The sequence below is a fragment of the Pan paniscus genome, chromosome 10 (assembly GCF_029289425.2).
Source record: "Pan paniscus chromosome 10, NHGRI_mPanPan1-v2.0_pri, whole genome shotgun sequence".
Lineage (NCBI taxonomy): Eukaryota > Metazoa > Chordata > Mammalia > Primates > Hominidae > Pan > Pan paniscus.
The window spans coordinates 89,620,643-89,643,919 of NC_073259.2; the positions used below are offsets into that span (position 1 = coordinate 89,620,643).

At 33.7% G+C, this 23,277-nt stretch overlaps 1 protein-coding gene across 28 annotated transcripts in view; it reads right to left on the reverse strand.

The window, feature by feature from the left end:
* Window positions 1-23,277, reverse strand: part of PPFIA2 (PTPRF interacting protein alpha 2) — a 502,911-nt gene that overhangs the window by 323,049 nt on the left and 156,585 nt on the right. For 2 of the 28 annotated variants that reach the window (XM_034936289.3, XM_034936288.3), the window contains exon 1: window positions 19,157-19,587. The exons of 23 other annotated variants lie outside the window; for them this stretch is intronic. In XM_034936289.3, coding sequence (XP_034792180.1) covers window positions 19,157-19,237 — 81 coding nt within the window. In that variant the 5' untranslated portion in view covers window positions 19,238-19,587. Of the gene's footprint in view, window positions 1-19,156; window positions 19,588-23,277 lie in introns of those variants that run through there. 3 more of the 28 variants (XM_055095949.2, XM_055095953.2, XM_055095952.2) reach the window with 3 other exon arrangements.

A 23,277-nucleotide genomic window follows, 5' to 3' on the forward strand; every position in this document is an offset into this window, starting at 1 on the left:
ATTTCTTTATATCATTTCCAATCTTTATAACAATTCTGTGAGATAGGTTTTATTATTTTCATTTTGTGGTGAGAGCATAGTTAAATAACTTGCCCAAAGTCACATGATTAGTAAATGGTAGCATATCTGTCCATCTGATTCAAATCTCACACTCTTTTAGCCATATCATGATGCCTCTCAGGAAATATTGTCTGCTCTGGGTTGATTTTGCTAGATATCATAAATGCCTGTATAGTGATTGATACACCTCTTAAATGAAGCACAAAGTACAGGAGAAGGAGACACTAATCAACATCAATAATTCAGGTACTTTAAAGTATTGTTTCCCATAATAGTTAAAATACATTTAAAAATAATGCTCATTTTACAATATTAGAATAAGATTGCCAACTTTCTTCTAAGTGAAGCTAAATTGAAAAAAATCTTGAGACAAGTTATTAGTGAATATTTAGCTGGTCATAAACAAGTGCTTTCTTTACGACATTTCTAATATTACATTTTTGTATCAATTTGTAATTTCGAACTTTTATAAAAGCAAAAGTGACACTCATAATAGGCCTTATTATTGAGATGTAGCTAAAGGTAAAAAGATAATGACCAAATCCACTAGGAGGGATTGTGTACTCGAGGAATAGCAACCACATAATACCCCTCTAGTAATGAACATTAACTGTTTTAATCAAGCTCTAATTTGAAATCAGAATTTTAAAAAACTAATCACATTTATTGTAGTGGATAATTTAAAGCTTTTGTTTCATTTTAAACAGATTCTCAGTGACAGATAAATCATTATTTAGGAAGAGATGAATATCATTCCTGACATGGCAATATATTAAGTCTAAGTCTGGAAATTCCTGGACAAACATATGCCCTAAAGGAGGTATAAGCTAAAGGTCATTATTACAGAGGGCTGTTCCACAATTTAATTAGCTTATTTTCATGTGAAAAAAGTAGTTTGGTATCCTCACAATGCATACATCAATTGGAGTTACAAATTGGCTTACGAAGGAAATAATTAAATGACTTCATCACACTAATCAAAGCACATCTTTCTAAAATATAATTATTTATAACTGAAGGAAGGCTCTGTGAATATTTAACCTTCCATTCACCATTCTTCACATAGACGGTACCGTTTGTAGTGCTAAAAATACTCCATCTCTTATACACTATTTTCCAATTTGTGATATTTTTGCATAGGCATCACCTCAGATTCAGATTAAAAATGCTAATTCATTTTCTCCTACATATTTTCTGCATCATCTCTGGAGGTAGTCTTGGTAGTCTGCATTTTGGATAATTATGCATTCTGAAGTTCGAGAATCACTGTAACAATTCCAAGGATCTTTTACTCTGATCCAAGAGAGAGAAGAGATAAAATAAAATGCAGCCAATAAAATCTGAAACTCACAGGCAATTTCTAGAGAGAATTTGAATTGACAGTAACAATTAATTATATTATTAAGAAACAAAGTATTTCATTTAAATATTTGATACTTTAGTAATGATATTAATAAAATAGTACTGTAAGTACACCTGTTTTGCATTCGTGCATGTCAAGCCTCATGATGGGTTCTTTACATATGCAGTATCTCAGTTCACCTTGATGACAATCCCTTGAGGTTGGTATTCCTATCTACCCCATTTTACAGATGTAAAAAGTGAAGTTAGAAAGATTAAATCCCTTGTCCAGAAGGTGGTAAAGAATGATTAACACTCAGCTCTGTATGACTTCAAATGCTATAAGGATTCAATACTAATAACTTTAGGGAAAATGGTTTGCTATTAAAAGAAAATTGAAGCTGATTTGAATAGCACGGTATTGTTGAACATCAAACAGATTGAAATGGAATATCTATATTTTATATAGTATTTATATAAAGTACAGGTAGCCTGATATTAAATACACATTAAATATAAATAAATATATTTATTTTAAATTTTAAAATATTTTAAAACTTTAATGTTAAAATGCTTACAATAAATTATTTCCCTCACTTATAACTTCTCTCCACCAAATAAACAAAAACATCAACAACTACACACATGCATAAATGATAATTATATCCTGTTAGATACTTCATATTCTATAGAAACGATGTCAACTTTAATGAATATATCGCCAACATAAAGCTTGGTACAACATGTGCTTTGTGCCCTTTGAGATAATTACATATATCCTTTATATATTTAGACATTTATTGAACACCCACAATTTGTTCACCTAAAAAAGTGTATTTTTTTCCTTAAGGAACTCACAGAATCATGGGAAAACAGATATGCATAATTAAATCAGATTTGTGGTAATTATTATAATTGAGGTAAGCACAACATTATATGCAATCTCAACAAGAGTAATGGTGAACCTAAATTGAGGGACTGTGACACATTCATATATTGCACCGGACTCTGAAGAAACAGTGAGATTTTAGCACACAGAAGTAGAAAATGGGGAAAGGATGGCACAGAAAGAAAGTGTTAGAAGAAGTGAGGACTGTACAGATGTCATAGACACTTTTTTTTTTTTTTTTTTTTTTTGGTCTTAAAGGAAATCTAAAATCTCCTTGAGCACAATCTGTGGTGTACCTTGTTATAGTAGGTGGGACAGTGTTGGGACAGGGGTTGAGCAAGCCAGGCACAAGACCAGCAGATCACAGCACATACATGATTAAATGAGGTCCAGATTGGGCCAGCCACATTTTCTCTGCCTTGAGTAGAGGGCTGTGAGTACAGTTAAACTATCTAGTGATGGATGACATTGTAAAGAGACTGCCCTTCAGTGCATTCTAGTACAGAGATCTCCAAAGCTGCTTTGATTCCTCCAGGACTTTACGCGCAGGTGCTCTTCTCTGTGAGGCCTCTCCTCCCCATATCATTTAAACTGCACACTCTAACACTCCCTTCCCACTTCCTATGTTCCCTATTTCTCCTTAGCTTTTATCACTGCCCAGCATGCTATACATCATCCTATTTATTTTGCTATTATCTATTTTATCCTATTAGAATATAAGTTCCATGTTTCACTTCTTTGCCGTAATTTATCCAGTAACTAGAATAGAACTTTGTACATAATAGTCACGTGAGTCAAACAAAACAAAACAAAACAAACAAACAAACAAAAAACCCTGATATTTTTGGTTTTCTTTCAGTGTTTCTGTATCATTCTGATACATTTTTATTTTGTTTAATGTGCCCATAAGTTTCTGCTGCTTTCAACTGCAAGCCTCAACTGAATGGTATTTTAAAATGTATAAAATGCCTTCCAATATATTTTCTCTTCAACCTTGAGAAACATATTTACTATTTTTATTACTTTAAAAATAAACTGAACCTCGGGGAAATTCAATATTTGCATATTAACGTTTCAAGTTTAGATATAAGGCCCAAATTTATATTTCCTGCTCCTTGCATTTTGTAGTCCGCCTCATCTAGAAAATCCCCAATATCGAGATTTGACTAAGATTCCATTTTTAATGATTATTTTACTCCAATACTTATTAATTCATATTTATATCCAATTGAAACATCTTGTTTACATTCACTTTTATGTATTCCCGCAGGTTTCTCACCAGACATGGTGAACAATAATAATGTATTCAAATCAAAGAGTCTTGCTTTTGAATAGATGGAATTGAGTTTCTCTTCCATGTTCTTTACCTCAGGCTACATAATGCCTGTGATTTTCTTCATCCTTTCTTCTTAAGATCTATTTTTCACTTAGTAAATTATATTGGCAGCATTTCATATTAAATATTTCTCTATATTTTTTGAAAATGTAATATACTAACTGGCTATATTAATAAAATTAGATTAACACAATATTAAAAATAAGGCTAATTATCTAGGCCTGTGAGTGTATTTGACCTTTCTCTACAAAAGCACAAATTCTCCTACCTTTCGTTTAGCTTATAAAAAACACTATGACTGTCCCTCTCATCATTATCTACAATGGTTGATGTGCTCACACGTCCTTCAACGCATGTTTTATACTGCTACTTATTCTTTCTTATTAGATATATGTAAAAGTTAAATTTGGGGATTACTTAAAAGTGCAAAATACATTAACTTTATTTCAGTTACAATATTTTACAAGGTAAAAAAAAAATCTTCAAATTTGTATTACCAAATAACATCTATTCACTTCACATATATTTTTGGAGTGTCACATATGATGAAATGTCCTGGGAATCATTGTTGAATAAAATACATTTTCTTGGAATTTATGTCTGTAACATGGTACTATAATAACATTAAGCAAAGTACAATTTTCCGGGGAGTTTTTCTATTTTTTTGAGAAGTGAAATATATTTTCAATAAAAATATCACTTCCTATGTTCATTACCTAAAGACTAACCCATATTCAGTCAGTTCAACATTACTCATTAAAACCTTGAATTCCTTGCCTCCTTAATATTTTGTGGCATCTGCCAATACGTATTTCCATTTCAATTCTGTTTAGAAAGATAATCACAGAAATCTACTTAAAAGACAGCTACACATCTATGCTTCCAATTGCACCTTGACTCTCATTGCTGCTAACATCTATTATCCCCCAAAAATACATTATTTCCAATATTTCCCACTCTCCTGAAGCATGCAACGTCATTCCTGTGCCATTTACTTTTGGTACAGTGATTAGGATAAAGCCATTTGATGTAAACTGTTTCAAAATGCTTTCTATCAAGTTTTATTACGTCTCTTTACCCATCTTCTCTTTTCCTTTTTTTTTTCTAAGAAAATGAAGCATTAGTCACTACAAGGTTTATGTTCTAGCTCTTAACCTCACCCTTTTCAATTTCTTCAGCATTCTCTGCCTTCTATCAATAAATACAGTAAAGATCAGAGAAAATACATATTTTCCTTCTTGTCATGCAAATAACCTAGAAGAATATTTAAAAATAAATATAGGATGTTTAAGATTTATTAAAACAAATTGGCCATTGCTTTTTCCAGTAAAACATGCTAAAACAGAAACTAGCCTGTTCTAAGAACAAGGCTCTTAGCTGATGGAGTATTCTTCATAATTACCATCACCAATGGGTTGTACTAAATGAGTGTGTCTGTGTGTGCGTAACACAACATGGAGACAGGGAATGGCATCACTAAAGATCTGGAGGCCTAGGGTCCACAGTATGTTTTAGAACTTCAAGAAGGTAAAGAAAACAAAAATTCTAGGGAATGTCTGCCATGGAGAAGCTCTGTCTAGAATGGTCCCTCAGTTCATGGCCCATTGGCCAGCCATAAACCATGGCTGGTATGTATGTATTAATAAAATACTTCTTTACTTATGTTTTTGTAATATAATTATTTCAAAATTCCTCATGACTTTTTAAAGAATAAAATTCTTCCTCAAATTCTTTCTCAATTGACACATTTGGAATTAACTGATTCTTTTAGCACAATATAACTGCATCTTACAATCGTCTATTAAAATATTTGTTTTAACCTCTTATGCTTTACAAAAACTGCTCCCTGAAAATATACTTCACATCTAAAGCAAGTTCTTGATAAGTGTTTCCTGAATGAAAGAACAGTGTATGCAAATATTTGAAATATATTGTTGTTAAAACATGTGATTCCTTATATATTAAATATTTAACATTAAACAAAATTGTGTTAAAACAAATAATGTGGTCAGTGATAAATTATAATGCTCGAAATACAGTTAATGTATAATATTTTATTTATGATGCCATATATCATTTAGGATTTCAAAGATGGCTTCATTTTCAGCATCTGTGTAACATCAACCAACTACACCTATGGCTTCTTATAGTCCTATTATAACCTCAAAGCTGGATCATCTTAAAAAGAGCAGAATAATAATGTGCCAAAGAAGACAGAAGTACAGGATAAAGTATGCTACGGTTATACATCGTCTAATGACTGGCTTGTGTTCTGAGAAGTGCGTAATTAGGTGATTTTGTCATGTAAACATCATGACACAATACATAAATCTAGATGGCGTAGCCTACTACGCATCTAGCCTATATGGCATAGCTTACTGCTCCTAGGCCACAAACCTGTACAGCATGCTACTGTAGTGATTACTGTAGGCATTGTAATATGGTAGTAATTGTATATCTAAATATATATAAGGCCTATCTAAAACATATGGTAAATATATAGCATAAAAGAATAAAAAGCATTATATATAATATATATATTTATTATATATAATAAATGTATTATATTTACACATTTTATAATTATATAATATAATATAATATTATATAATTATATATTAATTATATTTATATATAATATATATAAAAGAATAAAAAGCATAAATATATAGCATAAAAGAATAAAAAAGAATAAATATAGGGCACTTACCATAAATGGAGCTTGCAGGACTGCAAATTGCTCTGGGTGAATTGGTGAGTGAGTGGTTGGTGAATGTGAAGGCCTAGGACATTACTGTACACTACTGCAGGCATAGTAAACGATGTACACTTGGGCTACACTAAATTTACAAAACATATTTTTCTTCCTTCAGTGATAAATTAGCCTTAGCTTACTGTAACTGTTTTACTTTATAAACTTTAGGTTATTTTTTTCACTTTTTGACTCTTCTGTAATAACACTTAGCTTAAAACATAAACACATTGTATAGCTGGACAAAAATATTTTCTTTCTTTATATCCGTATTCTATAAGCTTCTTTTCTATTTGATTTTTGTTTTTACTTTTTAAACTTTTAAATTAAAAATAAGACACAGACATGCACATTAGCCCAGGCCCACAGAGGCTCATGATCATCACCACCATTGTCGTCCACCTCTACATTTTGTCTTACAAGAAGGTCTTCAGGAACAATAACACCCACAGAGCTGTCACCACCTATGATAATAGTGCCTTCTTCTGGAATTCTTTCTGAAGTACCTGCCTGAGACTATTTCACAGTTAAGTTTTTTTTAATAAGTAGAAGTACACTCCAAAATATCAATTAAAATATTGTATAGTAAATGTATAAACCAGTAACATAGATGTTTATTATCATTATCAAGTTATTATATACTGTACATAATTGTATGTGCTATACTTTTATATGACTTGCAGCATAGTAGGTTTGTTTACACCAGCATCACCACCAGCATGATGCATTGTGCTATGACGTTATGATGTGTATGATGTTATGATGACTATGATATTATGATGGCTATGATGTCACTTTGTGATAGGAATTTTTCAGTTGCATTGTAATCTTATAGGACCACCATTATATATGCACTTTGTCATTGACCACAATGTCATTAAGTGGTTGTATGACTGTATATACAAACATTACATTGTAGTTCAGAACTGTTGCTTTTGCATTAATTTTATTTTGTAGAAAACAACCAATAAATACAATGTTTTCTATGAATCATGTGTCTTTTCTTCACCAAAATAATTACAATCAAGAATATTTACGATACAATAATCAGGTTACGTTCATTGCTTCCTAGTGTCATTGTCCAGTTTTCTATTTAAAGTTGCTGAGGTTTGCTTTTTGATATAACTTAAAATATCAGTTTGTGATATTCTTTTAACATGCCAGTAATAGCATTGACTCTTTTTGACTCCCAGTGATACAAATTTATTTAAATCTTTACATGTTGTATGCAGCACTTAGCATACAAAGTCAGCTATTCTCTTTTAATTTGTAGATACAGTAAGTTATATTTTAAAATTAGCTAAATTCAGAAATTGGTAATTTTAATGTACATATTTATGACTATAAAACTAAGATGGTAATAAAAGTCATAACAAAGATTCAATATGGTAAACTTCAAAATGAATTATATAACACAATTTAAAAATACACAAGAAATGCATTTATAAAAGAAATACAAGAACACTTTCAAAAGGATACTTAGTATTCTGAAAACTTATATTATATAAGCACAAAATAATGTATATATTATAAGGATCTTGACAAGTCAATATATTTTACTGAGCTTCCCTAATTGATATATAAAATACTTAAAGTAGTGCCTGTGCTCACTTAACATTACATTTCTCTAAATTTAAGATAAGCCAATAAAAAGATTATTTGTAATCTTGAAATAAATTATGCTATTATTTAAAAAGTACCTTCATCATTAAAACAATAGTTAATCTTGAGTTCCATCTTTACTGGAAGTAAATACTTTTACAAGATTCCATATATATTCCATTGAGCTTTTAGAATAACCTTACGACCTAAATATTTTTTTTTATTTTCCAATGGTTTAGGGAAGTAAAAATAGAGAAATAATTTCACTTGCTTATAGTCACACTCTAGCAAATCATAGAACCTGTTTTTGAATAATGTATTTAATTCCAATGGTCATTGATATGGTTTGGATCTGCTTCCCCATCCAAATATCATCTTGAATTGTAATCCTCACATGTAGAGGGAAGGACCTGTAATTCCCATGTGTCGAGGGAAGGGAGTGATTGGATCATGGCGGCAGTTCCTCCTATCCTGGTCTTGTGATAGTGAGTTCTCATGAGATCTGATGGTTTTATAAATGCTTGACAGTTCTTCCTTCACACTTTCTCTCTCTTGCCTGCCACTTGTAAGACGTGCCTTCTTCCCCTTCCACCATGATTATAAGTTTCCTGAGGCCTCTCTACCCATGTGGAACTGTGAGTTAATTAAACATCTTTTCTTTACAAATTACCCAATCTTGGGTAGTATTCTTTATACCAGTGTGAAAATGGACTAATACATTAATGCTCTTAACTATTATGAATTTTTTTAGAATAATTCTTGTTATTTGTAAAATATTTTGAAAATATAAAAGGAAAAAGCAATAAAAATGGTAGCAAAGTTAAATATGAACTAGAATTAAAAGTAAATTTGGAAGTAGAATTATGTAATTGAAATTACCCAATTTATAATAATATTGTCTGTATGTACATTTAAAGTCAAAGCATTTCTGTTTATCTGTCTACTCTAGAGAACAGAATAATATGCTATTGTGACTTTTTGATAGTTTTCCTTGGGGTAACTCTAAGACCCTTGAGTGCAGAGGCCTAGTGTTTTTCTCAACATTGTTGAAGTCTGACATAATGGTGCCTCACAACAAAGTGTGTCAAAGTTAGCAAACTAATTTTAGTCTAAAATTTAAATATGAACTCATTTATTCATTCAAAAAGCATAGAAACTTTCTATATGACAGGAATTATGCTAGGTGTCAATAAAAATGTGACCAGTTAAGTGAAATAAATTATATGCTCTCTAGGAATTCCCAATCTAGTCGTGCAGAGAGACAAGCAAAAAACTAAGGTTAGTATAATAATGCGATACACATATATTTATTATGGTAAGGAAGTATAAGAACAGGAGAATTTATCTTGAATTAAGTTTCAGGGATAATATTCTAGGATGGGGTTGAATGGGAATATAAGCTTCCAGAAAGTATTTATAAAATAAAGCTAATACACACATTTAGGAGTCAGGAGTATCTAATTAACTTCAGGGGTAATATTCAAGGAGGGGTGATAAGGAAAACAACTTCCAAAATGTACTTACAAAGTAAACCAAGCACACACACTCAAAATAATGATAATTCTGTGTAAGTGAATGTGTCCAGCCCCACCCTACTCCCAATCTCCTCATTCTCTGCTAAAGCCATTTCATCTACTTCCATGGCTTCCTCTACCCAGTAATCAGATGTCTCCCACATTAACATCTACTACTCAGACAGACCTCTTTCCTGAGAGCCAAACCTGTGTTTCCAGCTGTCTAATCAATCTGTTCAAAACTGAACTTAATATATTGTTTTCCAAACGGCTCCTTCTCCATATTCATCTCTCCTTCACTAGAAATATTAAAGATAAACCTGACCTTTCCTCTTTTGCCTCTTATAATATTCAGCAACTTTATAAATTCTTTTGAATTATATTTATTATACCTATTAAATATGTTTCACTTTCTCTTTTATTAGCTCACATCCTTGCCAACTCTAGTGTGATCTATGGACCATACCATACCACTGAAACCACTGTTTCAGTAGCTGCTTTATTGGGCTCTTTCTAACCACCTGGACTGTACTCGGTGTATTAAATACTTTATATCAAGAACTTGCCAAGTCATTTACATACTTCCAATTTCTTTCCCCTCCAGATGATACCTGAAACATAGAGTTATTTTAGCTAGGTACAAGTGAAATACATTTGTATGCCTAAACCTGAGAATCATAAAAGCATTTATGTGATTTTAAGGAGGTTGCACTAAATCAGAATACCAGCAATGACTATATGACACTAAGTAAAACATTCTTCTTTTTAATTTGTAATAAAATTCATCACCTATTTACTAATCATGGTTTTGTATTAGGCAATCTGCTTGATGTCTGTGAATTAACAATGAGAATAAGGATGCAGCACCTGCCCTCATATAATATACAGCCTAGCTAACTTGTATTAGGTAGAGACTTCTGCAAATGGAAGAGTTATAACTTACTATCTGGAGCCCCAAAGACTACTCATTGATTTCTATGGTCGCTATCACTGATATACAGAACATTCTTAAAAAAACAAAGGTGTGTATTTATGACAGATGTTTTCCTCGAGTTGCCCTTTATATCTTTCAGTGCAATTTCAGGATATAAGTTTATTGGAAATTTGATTATAATAAATATGTATTTGCAACTAGGAAAATACTATCAGTAATGATTACATGAGGGGGTGTAGTTAAATAAAAGCCTTAAATTTAAAAATCCAGTGAGGCAATGTTTTCAAGTTATGGAGACAAATTTCTGTAAATGTCTGCCCTAATAGGTAAACAGTATTGGAAATTACATAGTTTAGAATACTTTTGTTGCTGCATGTAATAATTAACAATTTAGGCAGCAGAATATAATGGAAAGAGCATGGATTTTTGTGTTTTATAGCTCTGGATTCAGACAAACTATATTACTCCCTCTTTGCATTATTAAATGCTGATTTGGGTACCTTTATGGACCTTCATTTTTTCATCTCTAAGTGGGAAATCATGACAACTCATATGCATTTTTTTTAAAAGCTACTGAATTGTTCCCTCTGTTCTCGTCCAAATCCCAACCAAGGAAACATCCAGTATTCTAACAGCAAATCCAAGCTTTTTTTCACTCCTCACTGAAAATTCTTAAATCCAAATCCAAGGTCTTAGGGATTACAGTTAAAGCTATCTTTGTATTTTGGAGGTTGCATACTTTATTTTCAGCCATTTCCTGTCTCTAGGTTATGTTCCAGTTATTTTAAACATCTCTTGTATTATCTCTGCCATTCATAAGCATGAATGCATACAATTGGGTGACAGAGCAAAATACTGATTCTCTCTCTTGGCTGGGAAACTCTGCCTATATTACTAGGTAATCTTGCAGCTAAGAGGTATTTTGTATCATCTGTATATTGTTACTTTGTCTTCATTAATTTTATTTGAACACATAACACATGCCAAGCATTCTGAGAGGTATTTCCAGATGGATTTAAAATTTATCTACCATAAGAAGTTATATGGTCCTCCAAATAATAGAAAAATAATGGCAGACTCTTAGGTAGCAACAAAATGATAGAATGTAGAAAATCTTGTTCTTTGATGAAAAGCCAGAATTACCTCAACCTCATTTGATTACAGAGATATGATGCTATCCATATACTAATTACCATTAGTATCTTTTTTTCTTTTTCTTTTTTATTTTCTTTCCAATTTTATTTATCTATTTATTTATTTTTGAAACAGGGTGATAGGGTTTGGCTGTGTCCCCACCCAAATCTCACCCTGAATTTTAACTCTCTCAATTTCCATGTGTTGTGGGAGGAACCCGGTGGGAGGTGATTGAATTATGGGGGTGGGTCTTTCCTGTGCTGTTCTCGTGATAGTGAATGAGTCTCACGAGATCTGATGGTTTTAAAAATGGGAGTTTCCCTGCCCAAGCTCTCTCTCTTTGCCTGCCACCATCTATTTAAGATGTCATTTGCTCTTCCTTGCCTCCCGCCATGACTGTAAGGCCTCCTCAGCCATGTGGAGCTGTTAAGTCCATTAAACATCTTTTTCTTCCCAGTCTTGGGTATGTCTTTATCAGCAGTGTGAAAACGGACTAATACAGTAAATTGGTACCAGGAGTGGGGTATTGCTGAAAAGATAATTGAAAATGTGGGGGCAACTTTGGAACTGGATAACTGGCAGAGGTTGGAACAGTTTGGAGGGCTCAGAAGAAGACAGGAAAATGTGGGACAATTTGGAACTTCCTAGAGACTTGTTGAATGACTTTGACCAAAATGCTGATAATGATATGGACAATAAAATCCAGGCTGAGGTGGTCTCAGATGGAGATGAGGATCTTTTTGGGAACTGGAGCAAAGGTGACCCTTGTTATGTTTTAGCAAAGAGACTGGTGGCATTTTGCCCTTGCCCTAAAGATTTGTGGAACTTTGAACTTGAGAGAGATGATTTAGGATATCTGGCAGAAGAAATTTCAAAGCAGCAAAGCATTCAAGAGGTGACTTGGGTGTTGTTAAAGGCACTTAGTTTTAAAAGGGAAACAGAGCACAAAAGTTTTGAAAATGTGCAGCCTGACAATGCTATAGAAAAGAAAAACCCATTTTCTGAGGAGAAATTCAAGCCGGCTGCAGGAATTTGCATAAGTAACAAGAAGCTGAATGTTAATCCCCAAGACAATAGTGAAAATGTCTCCAGGGCATGTCAGAGACCTTTGTGGCAGCCCCTCTCATCTCAGGCCCAGAGGTAGAGGAGGAAAAAGTGTTTTCATGGGCCGGGCCCAGGGTCCTTCTGCTATGTGCAGTCTAGGGACTTGGTGCCCTACGTCCCAGCTACACCAGCTGTGATTAAAAGGGGCCAAAGTTCAGCTCAGGTTGTTGCTTCAGAGGGTGGAAGCCTGAAGCCTTGGCAGCTTCCACATGCTGTTGAGCCTGTGGGTGCACAGAAGTCAAGAATTGAGGTTTGGGACCTTCTGCCTAGATTTCACAGGATGTATGGAAATTCCTGGATGCCCAGGCAGAAGTTTTCTGCAGGGGTGGGGTCCTCATGGAGAACGTCTGCTACAGCAGTGCAGAAAAAAATGTGAGGTCAATCTCTACTGGGGAACCACCATTGCTTGCCTCCAGACCCCAGAATGGTAGATCCACTGACACCTTGCACTGTACACCTGGAAAAGCCACAGGCACTCAACATTGGCCCATGAAAGCAGCCAGGAAGGAGGCTGTACCTGTAAAGCCATAGGGGCGGAATTGCCCATGACCATGGGAACCCACCTCTTGCATCAGCATGAATGGATGTGAGACATGAAGTCAAAGGAGATCATTTTGGAGCTTTAAGATTTGACTGCACTGCTGGATTTCAGACTTGCATGGGGCCTGTAGTCCTTTTGTTTTGGCCAATTTCTCCTGTTTGGAATGGCTGTATTAACCCAATGCCTGTGCCCCCATGGTATTTAGGAAGTATGCAACTTGCTTTTGATTTTACAGGCTCATAGGCAGAAGAAACTTGCCTTGTCTCAGGTAAGACTTTGGACTGTGGACTTTTGAGTTAATGCTGAAATGAGTTAAGATTTTGGGGGACTGTTGGGAAGGCATGATTGGTTTTAAAATGTGAGAACAAGACATTTGGGATGGGTCTGGGATGGAAAAATATGGTTTGATTCTGTCCCCATCCAAATCTCATCTTTAATTGTAACTCCCACACTTCCTACATGTTGTGGAAGGAACCCAGTGGGGTGTGGTTGAATTATGGTGGTGGGTCTTTCCTTTATTATTCTCATGATAGTGAATGAGTCTCATGAGATCTGACGGTTTTAAAAAGAAGAGCACAAGCTCTCTCTTTGCCTACTGCCATCCACTTAAGACATGACTTGCTCCTCTTTGCCTTCCACCATGATTGTGAGGCCTCCTCAGTCACAGGGAACTGAAAGTCTACTAAACCTCTTTTTCTTCCCAGTCTTGGGTATATCTTTATCAGCAGCATGAAATCGAACTAATACACAGGGTATCACTCTGTCACCCAGGTTGGAATTCACTGGTGCGATCTTGGCTCACTGCAACCTCTGCATCCCAGGCTCAAGCGATCCTCCGACCTCAGTCTCCCAAGTAGCTTTGACCACAGGTGTGTACCACCATGCCCAGCTAATTTTTTTGTATTTTTGATAGAGACGGGGTTTCTCTGTGTTGCCTAAGCTGGTCTTGAACTCCTGAGCTCAGGAGTTCCACTTGCCTCGGCCTTGCAAAGTGCTGAGAACACAGGCATGAGCCACCATGCCCAGCTAAGTATCTTTTTGAATAAAATTTCTTCATGCAATTGAGATTTTCAGTTTACATATCAGTCTCCTATTTCAGGTGCTAATCCTATCTGCCAAGTATGAGACTATATACAATAAAAATTTAAAGTTCTCTTGGTAAAATAAGAAAAACCCCAATTAATAAAAATGGTAAAGAGGTATTAAAAATCCTCAAAAAGGCTTTGGCTAGCTACCATAGAAATATTAAAAAACAATAAAATTAAAAATTTTCCTTGGTCACTCATGTATCTGTTACATATTTTAAATAATCTTACTTTGTGTGGTACACAAGCAAATTTACATTTATACATCTTTAGATACTATCCCTATTAATAAATAGTTATGTCTCACTAACTGCCTATATAGTTAAAAGAAAAATAATTAGTTGCTTACTGTGTTAAATTTTAATAGGTAAATCATTTATTTTTGAAATATATTTTCCACCTTACACACATATTATTGGTCTCCATGTATGAGGAACACAGCTTAATAAAATGGTCTTGGGGATTATAACAAAGCATAAAATTTGTTTTGGTAGCAGTATGAACAAATAAAGAGGATTTTTTACAAAAGGCATTTAATACAGTGTGCAGGAATGGGTGAAGGCTTCACAGAGGAGGTAGCATGTGAGATAAGTCTTTAAGAAAAATTTTCCAGTGGGCACTTTGAGTGAAGAGGCAAAGACAATCACACAGAAAAGCATGCAAACAACTTTTTTAGGAAAGAAAGTAGAGTGTGTCCCATATCAGGAAGGTCTTTTTTATGCCAAGCTGGGAAGATAATTTCTATCACTTAAGGCAGTGATCCCAACTGGTGGTACCTGTCCATGGCCGGTTAGGAACTAGGCTGCAGAACAGAAGGTGAGCAGTGGGCAATTGAGCAAAGCTTCATCTGTATTTACAGCTGCTCCCCATTACTCACATTACCGCCTGAGCTCTGCCTCCTGTCAGATCAGTGGTGGCATTAGATGCTCATAGGAGTGTGAACCCTATTGTGAACTGTGCTTATGAGGGATCTATGTTGCACCTGCCTTACAGAAATCTCATGCCTGATGATCTAAGATGGAACATCTTAGATCCCTTCCCTGAAACCATCCCTTCCCGTCCCCTTCTCAAGTTCATGGAAAAATTGTCTTCCAGAAAACCAGTGTCTGGTGCCAGAATGGTTGGAGAAGAGAAGTATTTTAAGCACGGAAGCAGGAGGTTACTATGTTTCCAAACCTATAGTAAAGTTTCTTTCTCTTGTTTTCAGTAGGTATGAAGAGTTAGCCACTTCTATACATAGTTCTGACAGATAATGTTATTAATGCTAGGATTCAATGGCTAAACAAATAAATAAATATATCTTAAACAGAAATAATTCTTCTATGGGCCCAGGAGATATAATGCCTTCTATCAGAAATTATTCCTTTGGTTTGAAGAAATGGGTTGCGAACTTCATTTTGTTTTGTATGTGATAGTAACACACTGTTGTTATTTATGAAAGTTTTCACAGAGAACTCATGAATAAAAAATGTAAATGTAGAATAGAGAAACTTTGTGAGCCTCAAAAGAATGTTTCTTAGCCTGGTGGGGTGGCTCACTCCTGTAATCCCAGCACTTTGGGAGGCCAGTGTTGGAGGATTGCTTGAGCCCAGGAGTTCAAGACCCTGGAAAATATAGTGAGACTTCCATCTATACAGAACATTAAAAAAGTAACTGGGTGTGGTGGTGTGTGCCTATAGTCCCAGCTACTTGTGGGGCTAAGGTGGGAGGATCGCTTGAGCCTGGGAGGCTGAGGCTGCAGTGAGCTTTTATTGGGCCACTGTACTCCAGCCTGGGCAACAGAGCGAGATGCTGTCTAAAAATAAAAATAAAATAAAATAAAAATCTTTTCCCTGCTGTTGCTAGCAACTACTGACAAACTCCCGTGAAAGTTTAGGACTGTGCGGATATGGTTTGAAAACAGCTGAGTGAAGGTACTTAATTTCTAGGAAATGAGGGGAGCCATGGTGGTGGCCAGGATATCTGGGAGGAGGGACACATTAAGTCATGATTAACCACTCAGTAGGGTTAGTAGAGCAAATAGATGGTGTTATTTACAAAGATAAAGCTATGAAAGAACAAATGTAGAATCATGTTGAGACATCATTTTTATGGACATAAAGGTAACAAAATTCACTGTGTTTATATATATATATAAATATATTATATATTTATATATATATATAAATTGTTTAAATATACTTTAAACAAACATATATATATATGTTTGTTTTAAAGTAGGTTTTCCATTTGTATATATTTGAGTCCTACAAATTGACACTTCTAATGCATAAGAATACTGCAAATATTATTTTCCTCTAGTAGCTCTTAATTTTAACTTTTGTCAATTAAAGGGCATTTTAGAAACTACACTCTAGAACTTGACTTTTGATGAGAAGTCATTCATTAGACATACAGTGCAAATTGAGTGCTGGCATCATCCAGGGTCCAGGCACCTCTGAGTAGAAAACTGCAGGCACAAGTATATTCACAGTAATATAAAACTGATGATTCACACATAAGGGAATTAGCTTAAATTGAGTGTTACATATTCTATTAAAAAAGGCATATGTGTTTGCACAGAAGCATGAATGTGTTTGTCTAAATTAAAGATGCAATGAAGAGCAAGGTCTTGTACTAAGAATATCCTTCAACTTCTTATTTGTTGCCTTTTCACCTTTGAACTGCTTAGGTCAAATACATTCTAAATCTTACTCTTAAAATGTGATAGCATACCATGTCAGAAAAAAATGACAGGATAGTTTGGATGTTTAACGAGAATATGGAGCTAAAACACAGTATTATTCATGCTAAGCTCTCTTAAATATATTTGCATATGTTAACTCCTGTGCTAGAATTATTTTAAGGAAGTAAGCATTAAAATCCCAACTCCTTGATGCAGAATCATTTTAGAAGTACATTTGCACCATTTCATAATGACAACCATTTTTGAAAATTTAATCATTTTCTCAAGATACAGTTTTTGACAAATGGTCTGTTACTTTACAGCATCTCATTTGTTTTTATAGCATTTCAACCAAAGAAAATATGCTGCCTCAATATGGGTTAATGTATATAGGTAAGAAAATCATTTAATTCTTTATAATCAATATATAATTCCAATAATCATTCAGTATAATTGTAATAATCATTTAATTCTTTCTTTTGGAAAAAAAAAAGCCAAGAGTTGACTATTATATACTTTAATCTTTGTGCTTTAAAAACCTTCTTTCTCTCTTTCTTCCACCAAAGGCAAAAACAAACGACAATAGCAACAAAAAGATAAACATCAAAACTTAAACACATATTGTCTGCTATAGACCTCAGGATCAAATATTTTAGGAAATTAAAAATGTAGAAGAACAGAGTTTATGTTTGGTAAAATTTATATCTTATCTTAATTCATACGGTTTTTACAAGAATATGTTATTATCGACAAAAAGGGGGTAGTTAAAAATTGTTGCAGTGTGTTTTCAAAGAAAGTCACCTGCCAAGAAAGGTGTCAGTAAGATCTTTTCTGAAAGAATTGTAAAAAGCCTCTGTCATGACCGAGCATATGGAATGAACTGACCCTTAAACTTTAAGAGACTGAAGTAGAATACCTAATGTCAAATGCTACCCAAAGAGCCAGCTGCAGGATATTGTAAGAGGTGTTCATATCTCAGTGTACAGAGGAGAAAAAAAAGTAATAATTCTGTACAGCAGCCCCAGGGCACTTGCATTTTGAATCACTGCCACAATAAGCAGATCACCAGTAGGAAGAGAATATATTTTGTAAAACCACAGACTTGCACTATCAGTAGACATCAGTGTAAAACAGAAGAGGCAACAGAATTAAAAATAGAAGTATAGAAAGGGGAGAGAGAAAGAGTAATTATATCTACTGCCTACAGTTTGCAAAGGCAAGAGACTTATAATTCAGATGTGCATTTATTTAGAGATCCCTTCAAAAAATTCTGACCACCTTTATTATATTAATTCTCTAGGCCGTTATACTTATTTTTTCCAAGTATGGTATAATTATACAGCCAGAATAATTAAATGTCAGGCTGTTTATGTTTCTATAATGTATAATATACAGGGAAAAGAATATCAAGTTCCTTTTTCATGTAACGATGATATGACTGAATTACAAAGTAAACCTTAGGAATGAAAGGCACAGTTTGAAGATAAAAAGAAGATAGAATCTGATCTAGTTTAGACTTAGCCATTTTCTAGACTGATGGCTGATTTATTCACAGGCAATTGAAATACATTTAGTAGGTAACAGCTTTGTAACTCACATTTATATTATAAATCATTTTGACTTTTCGATAACACAGAAAATCTTCCATCTTAATGAGTTTCTACTCTATTTCAAATTAGAAAGCATACTAAACTTGGTTCTTAAACCTCCTGTATTGTTTATTGTCCTTATGTTATACACATAAGAAAATTAAATAATGGGAATTATGTTAAACTGTGTATATGAAATGCAAAATATTTTTCTAAGCCAAGAGGACTTAGTTTGCAAAGTTCATAAAATCTTACTCTTTCTGCGACGCACAAGGAAAGTAACTCTACAATGTTTACCATATTATAACCATAAATAACAATATCAGGAAACACATCACATCTCATTAACCTTCAAGGATGACACTGTAGCAGATTTAAAAATTCCTGTGGAAAATTGTGTTCACTATTTTTTTTAATTCACAGAGACTCCTAATGCCATCCTATACCCACAGTTTAAAGTAGATTTAACTGACATGCACATTATTCATTCCATACATTTTCTTCAATACTTCCAACCTTTTTAAGTCTTTCTTCCTTTATATAGCACTTTGTTAAAAGTTTGACAATACATTAACTTACTAAGTAGTGAAGCCATTTAAAGCACACTTACTTGAAAAGTGTAAAACCGGGTCCCATTAGGAGGATGCACTTTAGGGGAGCCAGAAACGGTGTTCATATCCGAGAAAATCATTTCTGATCACTGAGACAATATAATCCACAAGGAGCTACAGATGCAGAGCAGAGAGCTTAGCGTACAGATAAATCCGTGCATGCATTGAGGGAGACTAGAGGGTAAAATGAAATCTGCCCCATCCTTCTTACATACACAGTGATAGCATTTTGAATCGTTCTTCTACATTTGAAATCTTAGCTGAAAGATCATCAGCCACCGACCTTTTGTGAAGCTAGTTCTCTAGAACATACAATGTTTTTTAAAAAATTAAAAACACAGAAGGAAAAAAGCAAGAACCAACGATAAATGGAGCTTGTGCAGAATCTGGCAGTGCTGTGGACCTGCCCATCTGTTCTCAGTGATAATCACCTCCCTCCACCACAGTCTAGCAGAGTGATTATGCTAAATATCCTGGTTAACCAATAACATACAGTTTCATTTCAGGGAAGCATGCACAGTGTATTCAGAGGACCTCTTCTGACTAACCTGAAGCATGTTTCATATACTGTTTAAAGCTCTACTTAGTAACAAATTGCTGTTTTATCACTCTTATTTCTGTATCTTTCTAAATCTTTTAGTCACTCCCAGACTTTTCAACAAGATGTGATTTTTTTTTTACAAAGCCTTTTTTTTTTAAAAGGGAGTTCTTTTATAATTTATAGATCAAAGTATATTACAGCTGTTACAGCTGGCCCGGATATTGAGAGGCAATTGCATACAATTCAGTAAGGCTGTATATACTAGGAGTACTATCAAATAAAATGTACCAAATATTTTCCACTTTTCTGAACTGCTATAGAATGTCATGAATACGAATGAAATTATTATTATCTCTTTTCCCCATCTTAGCTAAAAAATCATTATGTTTGACAATCAGTGCTTCAAAAAGTACCACATATTTGTTTTAAATAATCACAACCTTATTTCATATACATATATACACACAAGAATTAATAAAAATATTTAATACACATGAAGATTTTCAACTCAAAAATCCAAAAATATTGAATGCAAACATGTAGGTTTTGTTGCAAAATATGTTCTTTTTGTATATCTTTAACAAATTCTTCAATTTGTATAAAAGATCATATTCAGATGACTTGACAACTTTTAGAGGTAAAAATAAATGTTCCATTTACACATCGTTCAAATGTGGAGACTTCAGTAGGATAGGAAACAGAATAAGCCAAAAGTGGTGTCTTTGTGAATGTATCTAAGATGACATAGTCATACATAATAAAAACCACCTACTTTAAACCTGAAGGCTATAAAGGATGATGATTTACACATACAACCTAAATTATTATTCATTAGTATTTCTGATTCTCCAATTATGCATGAAGTTTATAACATCAATGGAAAGGATGCAGAAAAGTGATCCTCAATTCTTTAGATGAGACTCCTACATTCTGATAAATTAAGTGTGTAGGTAATTATTTAACTAGCAAACTGCTAAATAAACCAGAAAATTATTTTAATAAAATTTTAATTTGGGAATAATTTCTGATTTATAGAAAATCTGCAAAGAAAGTACAGAGAATTCCTGTATATCCTTCATTCAGTTTTTCTAACTGTTATCTTACATTAACTATGGGACACTTGTCAAAACTAAGAAACTGATGTTAGTATATTATTATTAACTAAACTCAATACTTTACTTGGATTTTACTAGTATTGACATTAATGTGCTCTTTGTATTTTAGGTTCAAATTCAGGGTACCATATTTACTTAGTTGTCATGTCTCTCCAGTTTCTTTTGGTGTGTGACAGCTTTTCTTTGTTTCTCATGACCTTGATGGTCTGGAGAGGAACTGGCCAAATGTACCATAGAATATCCCCTAATCCCACGAAATCATACATGTTTGCCTGTTTTCATCCTGATTACACTGGGCTATGAATGGATAAGCATACCACAAAGGTGAAGTGTCCTCAATCACATCATATTAGTGGTACATGACATCCAGATAACATTATTAATGATGTCAACCTTTGTCACTTGACAAACAAAGTTTTTGCCTGGTTTCTCTACCATAAAGTTACTATTTTCCCTTTCCCATACTCTATTATTTGGAAAGTAGTATACCCTCAACAGGGTTGGTAAGAAATGGCGTAAATTAAGCTTGGCCCCTTGGAAGACAGAGTATCTACATATATTAAATAGATTTCTTCTGTAATGGCTGGCCTCTTTTCCTTCAATTATTTACTTTTTCAGTTATTTACTTACAACAGTATAGACTCATGTATATTTACTTTACACTCTGGTTTGAAATTTAATATTACATAATTTAATGTGTTTTTCATATTGTCCCAGCTTTAATCATTGGTAGCTCCTTTATTTCAGGTTGTCTCCTGTGTCCCTTGACATGCTCCCATCCTTTTGTTTTTAGAGCACTCAATGATATATTTTTAAAATGGTTTTCTCTTGCATAAATCACTTATGATTTGCTGAAACTATTTATCTCCTTAACTATAACTCTAATTATTATTGTGAGTAAACTTGAAAATTTATGTTTTATTTTCCAGTAATTTTTAAGCAGCTATATTATTCAATTTTTTCAAATTAATATTTTTCCCTTCTGATATCTTAGTCCACATGGGATTTATTCAAATGATAATCAAATTTTTTAAATGACTATATAGATTTCCTAGCTGTGGAAATAAGTTATATATGTGAAATATTCTAGATACGTGTTAGGATCTTACTTCCTCTTATGGTTAGCGAGGCCATGTAACTCATGTTCCCCACAGAGTTGTGAGTAGAAATAATCCCTCAAACAGAAACCTCAAGGTTTAAGAGCGAAGTTTTAAGAAAAAAAAATGTTTGTCAAATAGATTTTTACCATGCAAATATAAACTCCATGTACTTTTATGTTTGCCTGTAAACTGGGTCTAACACAATTGAGATCAGAAAATTCACCAGATCCCTTGTTATTGTAGAGCAACTCATAAATCAAATGTTTTTGGTAAAATATCACATATTCTTAATATAATCTCATGTATTTGCTGCATTTGCATCAGCCAGAAAACTATTTTATTTTAGCTGGGAATTATGAATCTTTCCAGCCAATAAGAATACACTTTCTTTTTCATATTTCTTTGGTGGGGGAGGAGATGAAAATAGTATAGATTAATGTTAAAAGAGGCAGGAGGGAGAAATAGTACTACTAATATATAATTATTTTAAGTACAATGCTTTATTCTAAATGTTACTGAAATTGCCAAAGTATACAATTTTTCCAGATAATTTTTTCCTATGATTATTTTGATAATAATGTTATCTCGTAATTCTGAATGTCTATTTGGAAACAACTCAATTTTCTCTTCTGCCTGGTAGCAATAGGAAAGGTGTTGTCCAGGTCTAAAAATTGCCAAGATTTAGAATTATTCATTGTCCATTGTGGTTGAGGCCAAAGCTTATATATCAAGGTACGGTCCCATCATTCTCATTCTGAAAAGCCATGAGAGTTGGAGTTGCTGGAGGATGGAAAAGTTTCTGTCTCACTAAAAAACACATCCCTTTAACTCATGTTAACTGCCTAAAGGAAATAATAAGTATTAAATTTAGTCAGGGACATTTGACACATTTTTTTTCTGTAGGGAAGCCCCATTCAGTCAGGCCCAAGAAGTCCTAATGGGCAGGAACTGAACAGTCTTGGAGCAGGCTCAGAGCTGTGCTAAGTTCCATGCCCAACATTTCATCTAGTACTGTACTTTCCAAACCTGGTTGGTTTGTACCCTTAGGTACATACAGTTTGAAAAACTATGAAGCCTCTCTTTGTCAAAATTTAAATATTTTAAGAGATTTAAATTACAGTACCTCATAGGTATTGACAGATGATACTCATTTAAATGAATCAAATGGAATAAAGACGATCTAGCAATTTAATGCCCATCTTCTATTAAAAACCTCAAGAGCTCTTAAAAATTGAAATTTTATACCATCCCTTTTATTCCTTCAACTTTTTTCCTTTTCTCCTGCACATAATTTTATTTTACTATATTGTACTATCTTTCTATATTGTGTGCCTTAAAGTATTTTATCAGTAATATTATATTTT